Source organism: Halichoerus grypus, chromosome 3 (genome assembly GCF_964656455.1).
Source record: "Halichoerus grypus chromosome 3, mHalGry1.hap1.1, whole genome shotgun sequence".
In the NCBI taxonomy this organism is placed as follows: Eukaryota; Metazoa; Chordata; class Mammalia; order Carnivora; family Phocidae; genus Halichoerus; species Halichoerus grypus.
The window spans coordinates 172,493,687-172,514,888 of NC_135714.1; the positions used below are offsets into that span (position 1 = coordinate 172,493,687).

The window sequence follows — 21,202 nt, forward strand, 5'->3', positions numbered from 1 at the left end:
AGAAAAATAAGTAGGAAAATAGTTGAAAAGATAATAGCCAAAGTTTCCCTAAATTTAGTGAAAAACTACAATTATAGATTTAGAAACTGAATATACAAATGAACAAAGTCCAGACCATATATAAAAATAGAAGTGTGTCACAAAACCTTCAGTAACCTATCCAGGAAACCAATCCCATTGTTAACAATAAATAGCCCAGAAAGCCAGCCCACTGCAAGTCAGACTTTATAGGAAGTCATATTGCTATCTCCAGTAACAACCCAGAAAACTAAACAATAACTTATATAACAGTCACCCCAAATAACCAAGACTTGATTAAAAACTGTCAGCTTACCTAATTTTTGTCTCTCCTTCCAACTTAGAACCAAGCAGAAAGTCAAATATGTACTCCTAAACATAAAACATAAAATGCTTCACCACTTCTAGTTAGCCTACCCACAGCTTTTTCATGCCAACAACCTCCAGTCAGGGTATTTCTGAAGCTTTCCCTTTTTTCTACCATATAAACCTTTCCCACTCTTCTCCGGCTTTTAAGTGCCTGCCAAAATTCAAGTGATGGTGGCTGACTCTCTTACAATGGCAAGCTTTGAGTAAGTAGTCTTTGCTTATTCTCATTTTTTTGGTTTTTCTTTATTTTCACAAGATCTAAGGAACACATTAGGGTGAAAAAAAAAAAAAAAGCAAGCATTAGAAACTACTTGTGAAAGTGACCAGGTATTGGATTTAACAGAAAAAAACTTCAAGCAAACATTATAATTATGTTCAAAGAATTACTGAAGGAAACCATGATTTAAAAAATAGAGGTATGATAACAATATCATATCAAATAGAGACTATCAATAAAAGGTAAAGATCATCAGAAAAGGTAAAAAACAAAACACAACTATAGTCTGTTGACAGGTACCATGCTTTAAATTCAAAGATACAAATAGATGGAGAATAAAAGAATGAAAAAACATGTATCATACAAATAGCAACCACAAGCAAATCAGAGTGACTACACTGATAATCAGACAAAATAGACTTTAAAACAAAAAATTGTTACTAGAAATAAAGAGCAACATTTTATAATAATAAAAGTTTCAACCCATCAGGAAGATATAACATTTGTAAATATATATGCACCAAATAACCGAACACCAAACTGCACAAAGCAAAAAAAAAAAGGTAAAAATGTAGGAAGAAATAGACAATTCAACAATTATAGTTGGAGATTTCTTCTTCTATCTCACTTTCAGTAACAGATAGAACAACTAGGCAGAAGATCAACAAGGAAATATAAAACTTGAAAACACCATAAACAAATGAAACCTAACAGAGAACTGTAAAACACTCCACTGAACAACAACAGATTATACATTCTTTTTAATGTACACATGGAACATTTTCTAGGACAGACCATATGCTAGGCTATAAAAAAAGTGTCAATTAATTTAAAAGTATACAAATAATAAAAGTTTTTCTGATAACAATAGCATGAAATTAGAAATCATTTACACAAAAATCTGGAAAAAATAAAAAATATGTGGAAATTAAATATCATATCCTAAATAACCTATATGGGTCAAAGAAGAAATAAACATGAACCCAGGAAATACTTTAAAATAAATTAAAATGAAGACACACCATACTAAAAAGTATGGTAGGTAGCTAAATAAGAGATAAATTTATATGTAAGAAAATCTTAAATTAATATCCTAACCATCCACCTAGGACACAGGGGAAAAAAAAAGAAACTAAACCCAAATCAAACAGAAGAAAGGAAATACTAAAGATTAGAGTGAAATAAAATAAATAAGAATAGATAAAAAAATAAATCAATAAAACCAAAAGGTGACTCTTTAAAAAGATAAACAAAAATGACAAATCTTTATAACAGCCTGGGTTTGATACAGAAACTTATTACTCAGCAAATAAAGTACATCAATGGGTTTATGTGCTTGAAATTAACATATACTTTTCCATATAATTCTATCAGTTGAAAGTAGCTAGCCTAGTTGGAAGATACACTAGCTTACTAAATAGTCATTTATCATGCCAGTTAGTACTCTGAAAGGCTGGGGTTATGTTTGAACCAGAGATCATTATATGGTATGGTTTCCTGAAAGCCAGAATATGTGGGTTCAGGAATTAGTGTTGAAGTGGAAATGTCTCCTCTCACCATTATACCTAATAATCTTCTTGTAGAATTTTTGCTTTCCATCTCAGTAACTTTTAGCTTCAAGTCATTGGTAGGGAATTCCTCCACCAAGAGACATAATAACGGTTCCACTAATTTGGAAGGTGGAAACTTCCAACTGGATATGTTGAGATTCTTACATCACTAAACAAAGGCTAATGTAGTGGTTGGAGTGACTGACTCTGAATATCAAAGGGAAATTGGTTGCTTTTACCAATAAAAGCAAGAAGGGCTATGACTTGAATCCAGCTGATTATTACAGCAACCAAAAGAAAGTATGATTAAAGATGCAGACCCTTTGGGAATAAAGATTTGCTCTATTTTGCTTGGTAAATATCCTTAGCAAGCTAAGGTTCTGGGTGAAAGCAATGGGAAAAGGAATAGGTAGTAGGGGGAAAAGCCATAGATAGCAATCATTACTTAATACAGAAATGAAGACATTAGTGACTTCGCATATTTTCTCTTTGTTTCTTATATGTACACATATGTGTTTATTTGTATATGTTAGCCTTTTTCTTTTTCCTTCTTCCTATTACTACTTTACCTACAAGTTCTTGGAAGTTAACTTCACAATTTAATCTCCAGTTAACATAGTATTAATTAATGGATATGATGGCTCTTGTGATTGTGTGTCTCTTCAATTGAGGGGAAGGGTGGGAATTTCTTCACTTGTAGAAAGGGTAGCTGAATCTTGTTAAACAGAAATATAAGGTAATTATGTTGTTTTACCAGAGTTCAAATGTGTGCAAATGAAAGCTGAATAGTCAAAGTTGTAGACTTTATCAATTATTGATGTTTTGGCTCTCAGCTCCTAATAAATCTTCTACCTGCTTTGTGAAAATGAATCTGGGCCCCGAAATTATTTTTCCCTTTGGCAAGTGGCACTAAAGTTTTGCCAGTAGAAGGTGTAGGAGAGCATGAGACGAGAGCTTTGTTTCCTGGTTCCAGTGTGCTAGTTTGGAAGGCTCCTGTTAAGTGTCCTGCTCATTGCACCACCAGGATCCCTCAGAGCTTGACAATTCTCCAGTACACAGATGCTTTAGTGTATCATGGTCGCTAGCACCCATCAGCCAATAGGTTCCTCCCATAATTCAAATCTCTCTCCTTTTGCAGCAGAGTAGCTTTGTGACATACCTCTTTGTGAACAGCTTTCCTGACTACCCCAAATAGATTTCCAGAAAGTTCCAAAGAGAAATTCTATGGCAATACCTATTGGTACAGCACCATTGTGACTTCCTGCTATTCAGAGATCCACAGCTGTGCCCCTTCTAACAAGGTTTGGATCTCAACCCTGGGATAACGAGATTGTCTTCTTCATTCCAGTCCTAGGGTTGCTGGCTGCTTCTTGTATCTGGCATTCCTATATTTTTTAGAGTTCTCTTTACTTCTTATTTTTTATTCTAGTCCCTGTTACAGTTAATAATTCTTTATATTACACTTTCCCTTTTCAAGTTACTATATGGTTTCTTTACATTAATCAAATATAAACTAAAACAGTGTCTTGTCTTATTTTTTTTAAATATTTCATTGGCATACTATCAATGGATTACTTTGTATTTTTTTTTTATTGTAGGCCCATGTAGAGTTTCATCTGTATGAATCATACTTTATAAGATCAAGATAAAATACCTGGACCTTTCCACCAGCTTTTATCTACTTCCTTCCAAATGTGGTTTCTATTATTCAGATTGATAACATTTCTAATTCTTTGTAATAATCAGTAAGTTATATCAGCATTATAAATAATTGGAAAAGTTGTAAATAAATAAGTAAAAAAATCATTTTTAAGTAATCATTAAGATAAAATTTTCATGGAGGAGTCAAAAAGCTCATTATTATTATTATTAATCAATTTCCTTCTTCGTTTTTCCTCTTCTTATCATTACCATTTCTTGCACTGTTTTCCTCTATTGTATCTTGTTCAATGTTCTCTTTGCACTAAAAGGAATATGTATACTCTTGCTACTGTGTGTTAGCTCCTATAAATGTTGATTAGATGAAGTTGATTGATAGTTCCACTCAAGGTCCAACAGATTTGCTGAGTTTCTTTCTACTTCATCTATCAATTATTGAGAAAATAATATTTAAAAATTCAATTATCTTAAAAATTTATTTCTCCTTTCATTTCTGTCAATTTCTGCCTCATGTAATTTGAGGTCTGTTTTTATGTGCATACACATTTTGAATTGTTATGCTGTCCTGATGATTTTACCTTTTAATCATGATGAATATTTATTTGTTCTAGAGAGACTGTAAAGTCCACAACAATGATGAATGGCTTATACTTGTAAGCTCTAGGCACTGGGAACAAATTCTTTCTATGTCTAACAGGCTAATTTGTTCTAAAATAAGTCTGTATTCACCAAGAAAATATGACTTTGAGGGATAAAAATCATTTGTAGACTTCATTAAAAACAAATTTACCTACTTTTAATCTAATTTAATAAACTTTCCTGATTTTTCCAGCTCTGGAAATAGGCTTGCAGCTTTGGCAAATATAAGTTATTTATATGGCACCAGATATGCATTGCATTTGAAGCCAACTTAACAACTTCATTCAGGTTATCAATAAAGCATTCTTTGCTTTGTTTTTTAAGTTATACATTTATCTCTCATGGTTACCTCCTGGGAAGTAGGAAGCAGAGTTAGGTGTTAGGTATAGCAGAATTACATAAAATTCAGCTGTGGGATATTGCAGCCCTGTGTATCTCTTTGTCTCACTGGTGCTAATTCTGTCTGTCTCTCTCTTTCACACACATACACACACACACATGCACATCTATGCCACACACACATATTATATATTTATGTGTGTGTATATATATACATATATATATATCATTTTGACAGCATGTAGTATTTATATATTTCTGTAGATGACTCACACATATTTGCCTAATCTATTGGACAAAATTTAAAGCAACTCACCATTATCTATTATTTATTTTGCTAAAAGTTGAGTCTAAATAAAAATGTTTTAATTTCAAAATACTGATTGATTCACTATGCAGAAATCAGGAATACAAACAGAAAAAAACAATAGAAATTGGGAGGGCAGCAAGAAGGGAAAAAAGAAAAACTGCATTTCAAACATGAGTAATCCCTGCAATTCTATGCACACTTCTCAATTATTTTTACAACAAATTATGGACATTATTAAATGAAGCTCCAAGTGTTCCAAATACATGAAAATTTAATATATTCTTAAATGTACATGAAATTCCATGTGTATTTATTTGGTCCTTGAACATATGTTAGACAAGTCTTTGGATTCATATCCATTAATTAATACTTTTCTTTCCAGATTTACCTTTCCTGATTCAAATCATATTTTTTCCACTTTAAGTATTTCATGATATTTTCAACCCTGCTTCTACATGTACTTAAGTACATACATGTACATCATCGTGAAATAATAGCTTAAAGAAATCACAATCGTTTTTTATTTGGTTGACCATCTGTGTCATAAGGCTAACTTGAGACACATTATAAGCAGAAAGCTAGGGGTCCCCAGAAAAAGAAAGATGAGACATAGCTTTCGTGACAGAAGAGAAGTCATTTTAGCCCCACCCACCCACCCCAGCTATTTTCTGTGATCTATGCCCTACCAGCGCTATTTGCCCAAGGACAGTTCTTGTAGAGCTCCCTAGGAGGTATCAGAATTACAAAGAAATGCCAAAACCTCAGTAGTTAAGGATTTTAAGGGAACAAAGGGAATGCAAACCTAAGTCTCTACCAGGCTAGGAAATAGCCTAACCATATCAGAGTCAATAAATCTGTAGTAAGACTCTCAGAGCTGTTTCAAAAGTAAGCAAGATCCTGCATTCTTTACCCAAGAGAAGAGCCCAAGACCCCATCTAGTTTATACTGGCTCTCTGAGCATGCCCACAGCCCCTTCTCCTTGTCCAACACTTACCTCTGTTTCATTATAACGCTAAAATCTCCACCCTATGAGGAGCACAAGCTTCATTAACAAGCATAAAATGTGTGTATAGGCATGTTTTCTAAGGACACCTGCACAACTTTATCCCTACCTTCACATGCGATGACAAAGCTCCCCTTTCTGAATATTCATCCTAAACACTAAAGAAAAAGAACCTGCTCGTTCTTGCTTAGGCTTTGGAATTATTCCCTGTGATCTTATTTGTTGCAAGTAGTTTCCTTTACGTGACAACCACCTGGTGTAGCCCCTATCTGTAACTCACCAAGGAGCTAACTCATGCTAGTTGTTACAGCATCATCAAAAGTAAATGGTTAACTTCATTTTAAAACAAAACATAACTCCAACCCTTTGTTTTCTAACAGGCCAACCCTAAGTAAGGTGATCACAGAAACTCACCTAACAAAGGTAAAACGGACAGTAAAAGTCATACCTGAAGCTGCTGTTCAAGAGGCTTCATACTTCCTGTGCCATCATAACCATAAACTCTAAAATTATGAGGTAAAAAAGCTCTGTAAAATAAAGATAAAAGGTATTTAATGGGGAATTTGTTTTCTAAGCTCCTATTTTGAAAAAATGTTTATTTTATTGTATTTATTATAGACAAGTCAGGGAAGAAATAGAAAGTCCTGAATACATGGACTTTGTTCTAATTTTACTCAAAAATTCTGGTGTCTAGACCTCTTCTCACTCACTTTACCATCACACTGTCCTCTAGGCTGTTTTTAAAAACATAATCAACAAGGGGTGGCTGGGTGGCTCAGTTGGTTAAGCTTCTGCCTTTGGCTCAGGTCATGATCCCAGGGTCCTGGGATGGAACCCTGAGTTGGGCTCCCTGTTCAGCAGGGCATCTGCTTCTCCCTCTGTCCCTCCCCCTGCTTGTGCTTTTGCACTCTCTCTCTCTCTCAAATAAATAAATATAAAATCTTAAAAAAAAAAAAAACAATAGGCAACTTTTGCCTCAGAGTATTTGTACCTGCCTGGGATGCTCTTCAGCATAGTTCATCATCTCATCTACTTCAAGTCTTTGCTTACATGTCAACTTCTCAGTGAGGCTTATTTTGGCAAGTTTATTTTAAAAATGCAACTTTCCTAATTATCAAAACATAAGCTTTTCAAACAACACTTCTAACTTTGCTCTCTATTTTTGCTTAAGCATTTATCACCTTCTAACATTCTTCCTAATCCACTCATTTATGATATTGATGTAGGAAAGATATTAGGGTTCAAAGCCAACAGCCAAGAAAGAATTCTTGAGACGTCTTTAGTGCAAAAAAGTGGTTTTATTAAAGCACAGGGACAGGACCCATGGGCAGAAAGAGCTGCACTGGGGTCATGAGGTGTCATCGATTATATACTTTCAAGTTGGGAAGGGGGTTGGTTAGGGATAGTGTAAGTCTCTAAGAAATTTTGCAAGCAAGGTTTCCAGGACCTTAAGGGGCTAGCTGTTGTTAGGAAAAGTTCATTCATGACTGTCTAATAAAACCTTAGTCATGAGACCCTGCAGATGTATACCAGTGGGTCATATGCTTGTGGGATGACTCCAACATACATCTTTGTGGAGTAGAGATAAAAGAAGTTTCCAAAGGAATTTTTATATGTTAAAGTAGACTTACACAATCCTGGGGGTCGGGCTAAGATTGCCTTTTGCCCTTAACAAAGTATTAACATGGAGGCAGCTGAGTTTCTAGAAGAATGTCCCTCTGCCTGTTTCAAGGATTTGTCAGTGGGCTGTATGTAGTAAGGAAATGTAATTTTTCCTTTGCCTTTGTTTCCCACATTAATAGCATTATTAGTCTCATTTGATAAACAGAGATTCTTGTCCCTTTTGTTTACTAGTGCATCTCAAGCATTTAGAAGAATATCAGTAAAATAACAAATGTTCAATAAATATTGAACTAATGTGACAAGAATTCAACAGATTAGATGGAGAACTCACATTACAATATATTATTTGTAAGTATGGGAAGAATATGCTGATATGGCGCTATAAAGAGAAAGGGTAAATGTAGATATCCCATTTCATTTCTCTAATAAGCATAATATAAAAATTTGTGACTACCATGGCAGTCTGGATTTGTTGAAGCAAAATGTCAAAAAGCCAAACACTGATAAGCAGAGCAAGATTTTTTGCATTTTTGCCATACCAAAAAATAATATGACCCACAGTGGGGTGGGGCTCCAGGAAACACATAGATTCTGAGTTGAAGGTCTTATAAAGAGATTTAGCTGCTCATATGCAGGCTCCAGTTTTTTGGAAAAGAAAGAAAAAAGTCAAATATCTGTGTTTGGGCAGAAAAGCTCCTGGGATGTCTAGAAACAGGCAGAACCCCTGGTGTCATGTACCCTCTAGAGAGAAAGTAATGAATGTTTGAGGTATATCAAATACATAGCTTCTCTCCCTGTAAAATCTTTTGCCGATGTTGGAAACTGTGTAGAGTTGCCAAGGAGCTAAACTTAATTTCTCTGAAAATAAGAGCAAATTTTTTTTTTTCAAAACTGGTAATACAGAATCAATAAGCTCTATGTAACTCAAGCATGATAAAAGCAAAGAAAAATCACATCTGATTTGTTTAAAAGACTAATGAAAACCAAAATAAAATCTTCAAAGTATTAAGAGGAAAAAGAAAAAAGATGTTACTTTCAAAGAAACAGAAATAAGACTGACAACTACCTTGTCAATAAAAATGAAGAAAGTCAGAAGATAATAGAATGACAATTTTAAAAGGCAAAAAAATGTTTAAGAGTAGGGTTAGGTAAAAATTTAACAATGAATACAAACCAATATAATCAAAAACAAGCAGACTTGCAACAGAAATATAGAGAATTCCAGAGAGATATATAAATTAACTGCATATAGAAATGGAAATGCGGGAAGAAATGAAAAACACCAGAATGAGTAAATATATGGTTAAATATAAAAGAATATTGACTGTACAAAAAATAATCTCATTGGGGTTTAAAAGTATGCAGGATTATAATGGCTGAAAAAAATAATGAAAACATAAAAGAAGGCAAGTGGAATTAAAAGATTTAATGATTTGACAATATAGGGTAACTGATAAAAGTAATAATGCATATTAGGTTCAATAACTCAGAGATTAACAAGTTAATCTAGATAAACTACTAAAAGAATAGTAAAAGAATGTATAACAAAGAATTTAATTGATGGGAAATGGTACAGTATAAAATGACAGATTCGTTAAAATGAAGACAATAAAAAAGAATATAAAATAAAAGGCACAAAAGAAAAATAATAAAATGATTTCAAAAATTATATGGAAAATCAAAGGGTCAAGAAAAGCAAAGACATCTTAAAACTGTTGAACAAGGCTGGGCATCAAGAACTATTATAAAGTCACAGTGATTAGTACAGTATGGTATTTGTATAGATAAATAGGGTGCAAGAATAAATATATAAACTAGCAGAAGAGAAAAAAAGGGTCCAGAGTCATTCAATTTATGACATCAATTACATTATAATGCAGTGAAGAAAGGTTGTGTTTTCTTCCCAACGGCCTTTGCTAAATCCATAGCATGCTAATATGAAGAAATAATTAAATCTTCACTCTTATGCTCACAAAACACATAAATATCAATTCTGGATGAATCTTAGAGCTAACTGTGAAAGTGAAAACAATGAAAACCATTAGAAGAAAATAGCTTTGATGGATGTCTGTATGTAGACAATTATTTCTTTTAAATTATGAAAATAATAATAACAACAAAATAAAAATGATCATTTGGACTGCATTTAAAGAAAGTTTCACACTCAATAAAAGAAAAATCCAGACTGGATAAAAATTGAAAGAAAATGGTAGGAAAATGTAGTTTACAAATACGAAACAAATAAAGTTATTGTAACTATACATATGTCAGATAAAATATAAAATAATTACTAGCCACTTCATAATGTTAAAATTTTATTCACCAAAAAGGTAAAATTTTTATTTAATTTTTTATAACTTCAAAATATGGAATTCAAAATTTAATCAATTTGAAAATCACTGTGGAAGATTTTAACACATATATATTACTAAATAGAAAAATCATTTTTGAATATGGAAGAATTCTATGACATGATTTAAAAAGAACATTATAGTAAATAATTGCAGGATACATGCTATTTTCTAGTACATATAGAATATTTACAAAAACTGAATATATATTACATCCCAAAGTTAGCCTCAACTTTTAAAGGATTGAAATCAAAGAATATTCTGTGATCAAAAATTACTAGAAATAATACCTAGAAAAGTGCCACATGTATTGGTATTTAGAGATACAGTGAAATAATTCATGGGCCAAAGAAGATATGTAATATGAACTTAAAAATGTTTGCTAATGGTAAACCAGAGAAAATTCTACACACCTAAAGATGTGAGGAGCAGCTAAGCAGTATTTGGAGAAAAAAGTTAGCCTTAAATTTTTAAACTAGAAAATAAAAATGGTTGATGAGTAATCAACTTAGAATTCTTTTGAGGAAGTTATAAACAAAGATCAAAATAAACACAAAAAAATTAAAAGCAAAGCAATAATACAAAAATCACATAATGTAGAGGACAGCTGGAGTAAAGGAGCATTTTTTTATACAAGATAAAACTATAATTTTTCATAAAGGAAAAATTCTCTTTACTAAAATACCGTGAGTGTGAAAACAGAAGGCATAAAATAGGAGAAGTTATTTGAAGACACATCATGAATTAGACTTTTAGGAAAAAAGTTAAAAGAATTCCTAAAAATAGGAAAGAAAAGGTCAGATTAGACCTGTCTTTTTAAAAAGTATAAATGTCTTATGTAGGTGCTTTACAAAGAAGAAAATCCAAGCAGCCAACTGATACATTTAAAAAAGTATTCAGACTTATTTGCATTTAGATACATATTAAATCACAGTAAGACATCAGTACATAATCAACAGTTATTGAAAACTTTAACTATCTACCATTATTTATAGAATATGCAATTCAGAGGGGCATATAAATTAGTCTAATGCTTTGGGAGAATTGTTTAATAATTATGACAACGCATATAATTTAACAATCCAGACTATCCTTAATTATATGTCCTAGAAAATCCTGTGCATATGTGACAAAGAATACATATACAAGAGTTTTCATATCTGAATATTTGTAATATCTCCATAATAGAAAAAACAAAAATGTCCAAAATAACAGAATAAATTGTTGCATAATCATAAAATTGGATCCTATACAGTAATAAAAATGAATAAGCTGGAATTACTTTTAACAACATTGATAAATCTCACAGACATTATTTTGAGTGACTGACATAAGCTGTAGGAGAATATGCTGTGATTCATTTAGAATTCAAAACAAACACATAGAAATATATTACTTAGGATAATTAAATAAAATCAAGGAAAGGGTTATCACAACGGATCAGGAAAATAGTTACAAGTAACAGGGATGGAAAATGGTATCTGTATGACTTTTGGAGGGCAGTCAATGTGTGTTTAATGTCAGGGATACAGGAATGTTCATTTCATAATTATTCATTTAACTGCATAAACATATTTCATGTATTTTAATTTATACTTAATATATTGTACAATAAGAAATATTAAAACAACAATAAAGGTAATTGGTAGTGATTTTTGTGAGAGAAGACCTAATCCCCTATTTCCATTTCCACTCTCAACACACAGAAATGACCAATTAACCATTAACTATTTTTAAATATGGTACTACACTTTAAACAATAAAGTGTGTTGACAAAGTATGGCCTATAGGCCAAACCCAACTCACCACTTTTTTTTTATATAAAGTGATATTAGAATATACCTATATCCATCTACCTGCATATGCCCTATGCCAGCTTTCACAATGGCAGAATTGAGTGGTTGCAAGAGAGACCGGAGTTCATTCTAAAATGTTTGCCCTTTGCAAAAGGTGTACTGATTCTTACTTTAAACAGAATGATCAAGGAAGTAAAAGCAAAGGCTAGTGCTGCAGCTGAAAGAGTGAGCAGGTGACACTGCAAACTAGGACAGAATCTGGACCAGAATTGTGCCTTAGGGAAGGAGGGTTAAATGGCCTCTGGTCTCTAGCATGAGAACACACTGTGGGCTTTTCAGTAAAGAACATAGAGCTAGAAATATCCTCAGCAATTTGTAAACAGAAGGAGAAAAAAAAATCAATACCTGCTGTCTGTAGACAATGGACAGAATGAAGCATATCCTGACAACGGCAGAAGGAGCATCACATGCAAAAATGAAAACCCTAAACTACATCTCATGCAGATGTGGAATGGATTACAAATGGCCCCATCATTGCTGAAACTCTGAGATGATGAATAATATAAACATTGGAGACAGCTAAATGGACCCACCAGGAATGAAGCAGAAACATCAATAAAGCCACTTGCTTGACATAGGGTTGCCACAAAAACCTTCAATATGTAAAAAAGTAGTACGTATGAAGCACAATTAAAATGAGGCTTGCCTGTAGTATTACCCTCAATATTCTAATCTAGATCCATTCCTGAGTTTGGCAAGAACACCTTTAAGCAATGTGATAAAATTGGTGTTCTAATTTTGTATGTTTGGAGACCCTAGGGTATTGATAAGTTTCTGTGACAAGATACAGATTCCTCCTAGCTCTGCACATACCCAAAGCTTCATAGGCTGTTGAGAGTGCAAGTGACATCACCCTGTTTGTATAGAAACTGTTGGCTAAGCCTGAAGACAACTACCTGCCAAGACACCCTGAGTAGGGACAGTGGTCACTGAAGGCTTCGTAACTCCACCAGCAGGGATTCCCTGGCAACACTTATTCTGTCTCCTCTTCACCACAGTACTACTCACTATATTCTCATCCATTGCATGTAAAATGAAAAAAAATGAAAGTTTTATGTTTTACTTTGATTACAAATTTGGTCACATCTAAAAAGTTAAGTTCTATTTGTGACTACTTTATTGACATTTTGCAACAATATTTTGAATTTTTCTAAGCCAAGACTTATTTGGTAACTCTTACTTAATTTCCAAAAAGCTGGTTCTTCTTTGATTAAACATTTGTAATTATGTTCTAATTTTATCATGCTAGTCACTGAGAATGTGGTTACTCTTCAAAAGATTTTGTATTCTATGTGATGGTTTTTAAGTGAACTTTGCTTGTATGTGTGAAAAGAAAAGCATTAATTGTAGGGTGTGAAATACTCAATTCATCACACCCTTTTTTTCCTAATATAAAAAAGACAGCTTAAGAAATATACTGCTATTCAGAAGCTGTCTTTCTTTATATCAGGAAAAAAATATAGAATATACAATACAACTAATGATGACACAGATGGCTAACAGACCATGAAATGATGCTCAACATCACTCAGCATCAGGGAAATACAAATCAAAGCCACAATGAGATAACCACCTCACACCAGTCAGAATGGCTAAAATTAACAACACAAGAAACAATAGATGGTGGCAATGATGCAGAGAAAAGGGAACCCTCTTACAGTGTTGGTGGGAATGTAAACTGGTGCAGCCGCTCTGGAAAACAGTATGGAGGTTCCTCAAAAAGTTGAAAATAGAGCTACCATACAATCCAGCAATTGCACTACTGGGTATTTACCCCAAAGATACAAATGTAAAAATACAGTTACTCTATGACCCAGCAATTGCACAGCTAGCTATTTACCCAAAGAATACAAAAGTATTAATTCAAAGGGATACATGCACCCTGATATTTATAGCAGCATGGCCTACTATAACAAAATTATGAAAACAGCCCAGTGTCCATCAATTGATAAATGGATAAAGAAGAGGTTGTATATCTATACAATGGAATATTACTCAGCCATAAAAAAAAGAATGAAATCTTGCCATTTGCAACGACATGGATGGAGCTAGAGTGTATTATGCTAAGTGAAATCAGTCAGTCAGAGAAAGACAAATACCATATGATTTCCCTCATATGTAGAGTTTAATAAACTAAACAGATTAACATGGCGGTGGGGGGGGGTGGGGAGAGAGAAAGGCAAACCATAAAAGAGACTTAACTATAGAGAACAGGATTACCAGAGAGGAAGTGGGTGGGGGATGGGCAAAATAGGTGATGGGGCTTAAGGAGCCTTAAGGAGTGATGAGCACTGGGTGTTATATGTATGTGATGAATCACTAAATTCTACTCCTGAAACTAGTATTACACTATGTATTAGCTAACTGGATTTTAAATAAAAATTTGGAAAGAAAAAAATTTCACACCGTTTTAAAAATACATTAATGGAGAGTTCTGAAATTCTTATTTTTACCATTTAAAAAGTACCATTTAAAAAGTACCATTACAATTCTGATTTTTCTTTATTCCTTAGTATGATGTGCTTATTTTTCCTAAATTCATCAGCTGGTATGGGATTGAGTTTGGCTAATTACAATTATATTCCAAGTCCTAAATACATTCTGACATGAAGTGTTAAGTAATTTCTTCTAATTATCACTATTCCTTCCACCCTAAAATTCATGACGTTCTTTTCAAATATGGTTGAATATTAGGGATTCAAAAACAAGACATATTTATGTTTTGATAAAGGTTAAAAAATAACAAAATTCATCCTTCATGAAATTCATGGATAGCCAAATAAAAATCTGGTGCTACTGAGAAGGAGGAAGATGGGAGTATACACTACAGGTTCAACTTCTAGATATTTATTATATAGACTTAAAGTTTTTAAGGCATAAAATAAAAGACAAATGAATAGCCAGTAACTAGGAACATTTAAAAATACCAAATAATTACATTCTGGATTAATTATAAACAATAATTAGAACAAATACAGATGATAAAATAATGTATATCACCTACTTTTGCATTAGGTTCACCGTGTATGTTTTTCCCTCAATCACAATGTTGTAGGACACCTGCAAGAAGCATATATTAAAAAGGCAAAGAAAAGTGAGAAGAATGTTAGAAAGGAAAACTATCATTTTATATTAATGATAATTACATTCAAAGCACATGAATACAAAAAAAGGAAAATTTATAATTTAATGTTGATTTATTTCAATGAAACTTGATACTTAAATATTGGTTTTCATAATAAAAATGGATGGAAGAATATGATTTGTGTCATTTATTTGTTAATTTTTAAATGTAGCTAATAAACATTTGAATCTGAAAAATTGGTCTTCATCCAATAATTACATTAGCTTAATAAAGACTGAGGCCACTGCAAAACTTATGCTTAAAATGAAAGAATATAAATTATTTGATATAAAATTTATGCTGTAGAACAAAGATTTAATAGCACATAATGTATATTTGCAGATTTTATAAAATTCATTCCAAGTTTGGATCAAAACTTATTGATCTATTTTACTAATAGTAAGATTAAGAAATGATGTCTCACAAATGGGCAGTTTAGTCTTGTTAGATGAATCTGGGTAGCTTTGACATCTTTACGTTATTGGGCCTTCCAATCCAATAGCATGGGATATAGTCCATTTATTTAAGCCTTTAATTCTGCTCATCTTGTTTTATTGTCTTCAGAGAAGAGGTTTTGCTTATCTTTGTAAGATTTATTTGGATTTTGGCTTTTATGTAGTGTAAAATTTTCTTTTTAAAAGTTTCATTTTATATTTTTGTTTTGCAGAATAGAAATACGATTGATTTTTATGTTTTGATCTTGTCTCTTTTTGCTTTGTTGTGTTTTGATCTTGTTTCTAAAGAATTTACAAAATTGTTATGTTATTTATAATTTTCTCTAGATTATTTTGGATTTTATTTTGTATACAATCACTTAATCTGTAAATAATGATAGCATTATTTTTTTCCAATTATTATGCCTATTTTTAATTTTTGTTGTTTTCCTTCCTTATTGCAGTGGCTAATATTTCCAGGCAAGGATAAATAGACAAGGTAATTGTGGACATCCTTATCTTTTTCTTGATCTCAGGAAAAAAGCTTTCAATATTTCAACTTTATGCATGATTTTTTTTCAAAGGCATTTGATCTTCTCTATAAGCCACAATTGATTATTACTTTTAATTATTACATATTTTGGACATATAAACATTACAGCAAATTATATAAAATGCCTTGTCACCAATGTCTATGTTAAAAAATAAAAACATTACAAGTATTTGAAAACAATTTTAAGTACTTTCTCATCCCAAGATTAATTCCCTTTCTTGCACTCCAGCTAACCAACATCCTGAATTTTGTGTTTATCATTCCCATGCATATTTTTATATTTATACTAATAATGGATGTTTAAGTAATTTTTTGCATAAATTTTAACTCTGCATAAATGTAATCCTTCTACAAGTTATATATTTCATTGCTGGATTACATCTCTGCTTGAAACACTATCTCATACAATAAGCACTATGCAAACATTTGCTATCATCAACATCATCAACACATGTAGCTTTATACTTTATTTTTTTGATGGTATAGTATGCCATTTTCTAAATATAGCACAGTTTATTCATCTATGCTGTCAATGGATGTTTATTTTTGTTTCACTATTTTAAGCAATGCCCCAGTAAATAATCTTAGACATACCTCTTTGTGCATATTTGCTAGATATGTTAAACTAAACCTATGAGTGAAATTCTTTTATTAAAAAGTACTTTTGCAACTTCACTTCAAGTTTAAAATTAATCTGCAAATTTGTTATACCGATGTAGACATTCACAAAAAGTAAATAATATTATCATTTTATCCATCTCCTCGAATTGCATTTTGTTTTGTTACATTTAACTTTTGCCATTAATGATGTGAAATAGTAACCTATTGTGTTTACTTGGCAATTCCCTATAAATATCCTGATTTGTATATATGTTTGATAATTATTACCCTTTCAAGTTCAACCCTTGTCATTCATAACTTTGTACATGTTTCTATTTTTTGTTTTTTATCTTATTGACTTGTATGAATTCTTGATATATTCTGGATACCCTTTGTGTGTTATATGGATTGCAAATATCTTCTGTGAGTCTGGAACATTTGTCACTTAAAAATTAAATAAATAAATAAACAAACAAATAAATAAATAAATAAATCTAGATATTCCTTAATCCTTCACTTAAGAATTTGTGTTCCTTTTTCTTTCCAGTATAATTCTTCCCTATTATAAGGTCCTAGAAATAATCTCCTATCTTGTCTTCCAGATTTTTAGTATTTTACTCTCAGATGTATGCATGTAAATGATCTTGAATCAATTTTGGTGTATAATGTAGCATTAATATACACTTTATTGTTATTCCATATCATTAATCAACTGTGCATTCACCATTTATTAACCAGTACTTCTTTATTCAATGATTTCATTCCCACCATTGAATTGAATAAGTTCATATGTGTGTGGGTTTTAGGAGGCACTCTATTCTGTTCTATTAATTTATTTGTCCCTTAGAAATACATTATATTAATTACTGAAACTTTAAAATATGTTTTGAAATAAACCAAAGTAAATCACTGTTTTGTTCTTCAAAGTTAACAATTTTTTGCCTTTTACCGTTCCATATATATTTTAGAGTCAACCTGCCAATTTCCATGAAATTTCTTTTTTTTTTTTAAAGATTTTATTTATTTACTTGATAGAGAGAGACACAGTGAGAGAGGGAACACAAGCAGGGGGAGCGGGAGAAGGAGAAGCAGGCTTCCCTCGGAGCAGGGAGCCCTATGCGGAGCTCTATCTCAGGACTCCGGGATCATGACCCGAGCCGAAGGGAGATGCTTAACGACTGAGCCACCCAGGCGCCCCTCCATGAAATTTCTTATGGGAACAGCAATCAATCTATAGATTTGGTGAAAATTAACCTAAGAAAATACTGAATATTCTTGACTGCCAACATGATCTATTTTTTATTTTTCCACTTTTATTAGTGGTTGTATAATTTTTTTAAGATTTATTTATTTATTTTAGAAAAAGAGAGGGAGAGAGAGAGAGAGAGCACAGGTAGAAGGGGCAGAGGGAGAGGGAAAGAGAATCTAATGTCTTTCAATAAAGGTTGACTATATCCTAAAAAGTCTTTACCTTTTAAATAATATTGTTAAGTAACTCATATTTTTGGCCTAAGTGTGTGTGTGTGTCTTGTACATATATATGGGTATGTATATATGTACACACATACAAATGTGTATATATATATATACACATATGTGTACAATACACACACTTTATCAAAAATATGTTATTTACCAATAATTATTATTAAATATATGTGTATAGATATGTGTGTGTGTATTTTCTCTTATTTTTTGTTCTGCATTTCTACTTAATTTTAATATTTGAGTCTCATTCTTTGTCTTATTTTACTCCTATTTTATAATATCCATCCAGTAGAATGTCTGGTATTCTGATTTCGCTATGTCAAGGTGTTGTCAATACTGATTTTTATTTATTCTGTGTTGTCATAATTGCATCTGAAGATTCTCTTTTTTCTATAATTTCTCAGTTATTATATGTTTAAATATAGCCTCTTCTCCAGGTTTTTTCCCCCTCTTTCAGGAATTTCAGTTATTATATACTTAGGCTTCTAATTCTATCTTCCTTCTCCTGTAGTCATTTATATGTTGTATCTATCTAGTCTACTGTTAATTCTTGATTTATTTCCCACTTTCATTATACTTTTCACATCTAGACATGCCATTCAGCTTTTTTTAGAACTTCTGGTTGAATATTCTCTTCTTATAATCTATATCATTTATTTGTTAATTATAACAGTTATAAACATACACTATGTTATGTTTACAGCATTTGTTAAACCAGTAAGTACAATATAGCCTCATTGGTTCAAAAAACACTATGTATTCAGCACTGTTCTAGACCTGGGGATAGAGATATTAACAAAATAGTCAAACTTTTTCCCTCATGAAATTGACAGTTGAGGACAGGTGATTTTTTTTTTTTTCTACTTCTCTTATGAGAATTACTATCATAGAAGGTGGTGATGCCTGGTTGAAGATATTTCCTTCTAAGTAGATTCTGTATATATTTTCTAATATGAGTAAGCAATTCCATATTATTTTTGCATTAAAAAATAAAACTCTCTCAAAATACTGTTAAATGCCTCACTTTTTTTCTATTTAAATGGTTAAATTTTAAGTTTTCATAAACATGCATTCCTTTTAAAATGATATATTGAAAATTTTAAGTTTGTAAATTAGGGTGACAAGTGGGTAGTTGCTAAGGAAATATTTGCACTCAAATTACCAGAACACTTACTACCCAACCAAAAAGAAAATTAAGGTGTGGTGTTTGAAAAAATATATTTCACATCTTGGAAATGATTCTAGAAATTAGTTTAAAAAAATATATTTTCTAATTCAAAGAAAAGAAAACCTAATACCCTGAACCAAGATGAACTAAGATGTCATGAAAAAATGTCTTAATGATTAACATATTTGCAATCAAAATGCAAAAATTACTCATATCAATCAAGATGCAAAAATTACTCATATAAAACTTCATTAAATGAAATGATCATTATACAGTATAAGGAAGCCATAGGCTTTCTTAACAAGGACAAAAAAACCCTCCAAAGATAGCCTAGTGAGTAAGAAGAGAATCTCTAGATGAATCAGGTCAATCATTATTCAAAGACACTCAAGAGGAAAACAGATTTGAAAGATGGGACTTGGGGCTTTGGTAATAAGTATCACTGCACCATATTTCTATGAAGCATAGTTTATCTTGGTTCATTTTCAAAAGGCCTTTTCCACTTAGGGAAAACTGGGTATAAATATAAAATTCACTAAGTTTGCATGGATGAAAATGCCAAGTTTACATCTTACAAAAAAAAAAAACTACATGATTTTAGAATGTGAAAAATGCTAGTGCTTAGTTACATGTGATTCAACTCCTCCACTTAATATTGACAGTATTTTCTCTGGTATTGTAATTTGCACACGTAGTCTTTCAGAATCTGCAAGGGACAAATGTTTTATTAGAGTAACACCATCACCTCATAGTTTCCTCCATTATTTCCTCATCTAAATCCATAATCTTTCATATGCCACCTTTTTTTAAACTATCTTTTCAAATCACTCAATTCCCACTTCTTTCTAGAAATACAAGACTTTAAAGAGAAATTCAGTACAAATAAAGTCAGGTCTTTTGGACTTTTCCAACTACAGAGCCCACAAGTCGAAAATGCAAAGCAATATATGAAACTCTAACCTTGAGGCATTCACTCGAACCATGGCATCTCTCATCTTTCAGACGGTACCAGGAGGAGTGGGAAAGCCGCCTCACATCCAATGTGGATTTTGGTTGGGGAAGGTGATGCAGCAGTGGGCTCTGGCTTACAGAGTCGGAGCCCCTACAAGAAAGCACTTTCCCAGGGACATCTGGCCTCTCAGAAGAAAACGGAGAGGAGAGCTGGCATTCCCAAAAGGTCAGAGGAAAGGTTCTTGTACTTACTATTGTCTGTCTGGACCCTGACGAGCCCGGTGAGAAGAAGTAGTAAGCACAACATGGCTTCATGTCCTGTATGCCAGCCCAAATAACGGCAGTTGGCTTGCCTGCAGGGCAGTTGGGAGCGCGAGGAGACCCCTCCCGGCCACGCACCCGGCAAGAGGCAGTCGGCTGTGAGAGCAGAGGTGGGCCGAGAGGATGGGTGCCGTGCACAGTTGAACGTAGGCTGTCTTGGCCCCTAAGTCTGTGCGGAAGACTTCGAATCAGTTTGACGCCGCTTTGAGGCTAAAAAAAGAGCGGAATCACTTCCAAAATGCACGGCTGAAGAAACAGTTATGAACAGGAAGATTCATACACACTTCTTACAGAACTTTTCATTGAAGATATCTATATATCTACATAAATATATTCTAAAAACCATAGGCTAACAGTTCAATTAATATTCAAGTGAACAAACCAGTGTAATTAACATCTAGAGTCAGATCAAAAAATAAAACATAGAACCACCAAAACCCCCAGAGTGCCCCATGACAATCATTACCGCTACCATCATAGATTAGTTTTGTCTGTTTTTGAACTTTATATAAATGGAACTAATCACCATGTACTCTTACATGTGAGTTCTTTTAATATAATGATTATGAGAGCCATCCATCCATCCATACATGAAGAGCAATAGCTTTCCTTTTTCCTCATAAGTGTTT

The 21,202-nt window shown here is 32.5% G+C and overlaps 1 protein-coding gene across 1 annotated transcript in view; it reads right to left on the reverse strand.

Annotated features, from left to right (window-relative positions):
* ADAM2 (ADAM metallopeptidase domain 2) overlaps positions 1-20,559 on the reverse strand; it is a 154,126-nt gene extending 133,567 nt beyond the window's left edge. The window contains exons 1-4 of the mRNA XM_036118916.2: positions 20,505-20,559; positions 19,931-20,007; positions 14,939-14,994; positions 6,553-6,631 (exon numbers count right to left, since the gene is read on the reverse strand). Of these exons, the coding sequence (XP_035974809.2) occupies positions 6,553-6,631; positions 14,939-14,994; positions 19,931-20,007; positions 20,505-20,559 (267 nt within the window). The remainder of the gene's footprint in view (positions 1-6,552; positions 6,632-14,938; positions 14,995-19,930; positions 20,008-20,504) is intronic.
* Between the last annotated feature and the right edge of the window lie 643 nt (positions 20,560-21,202).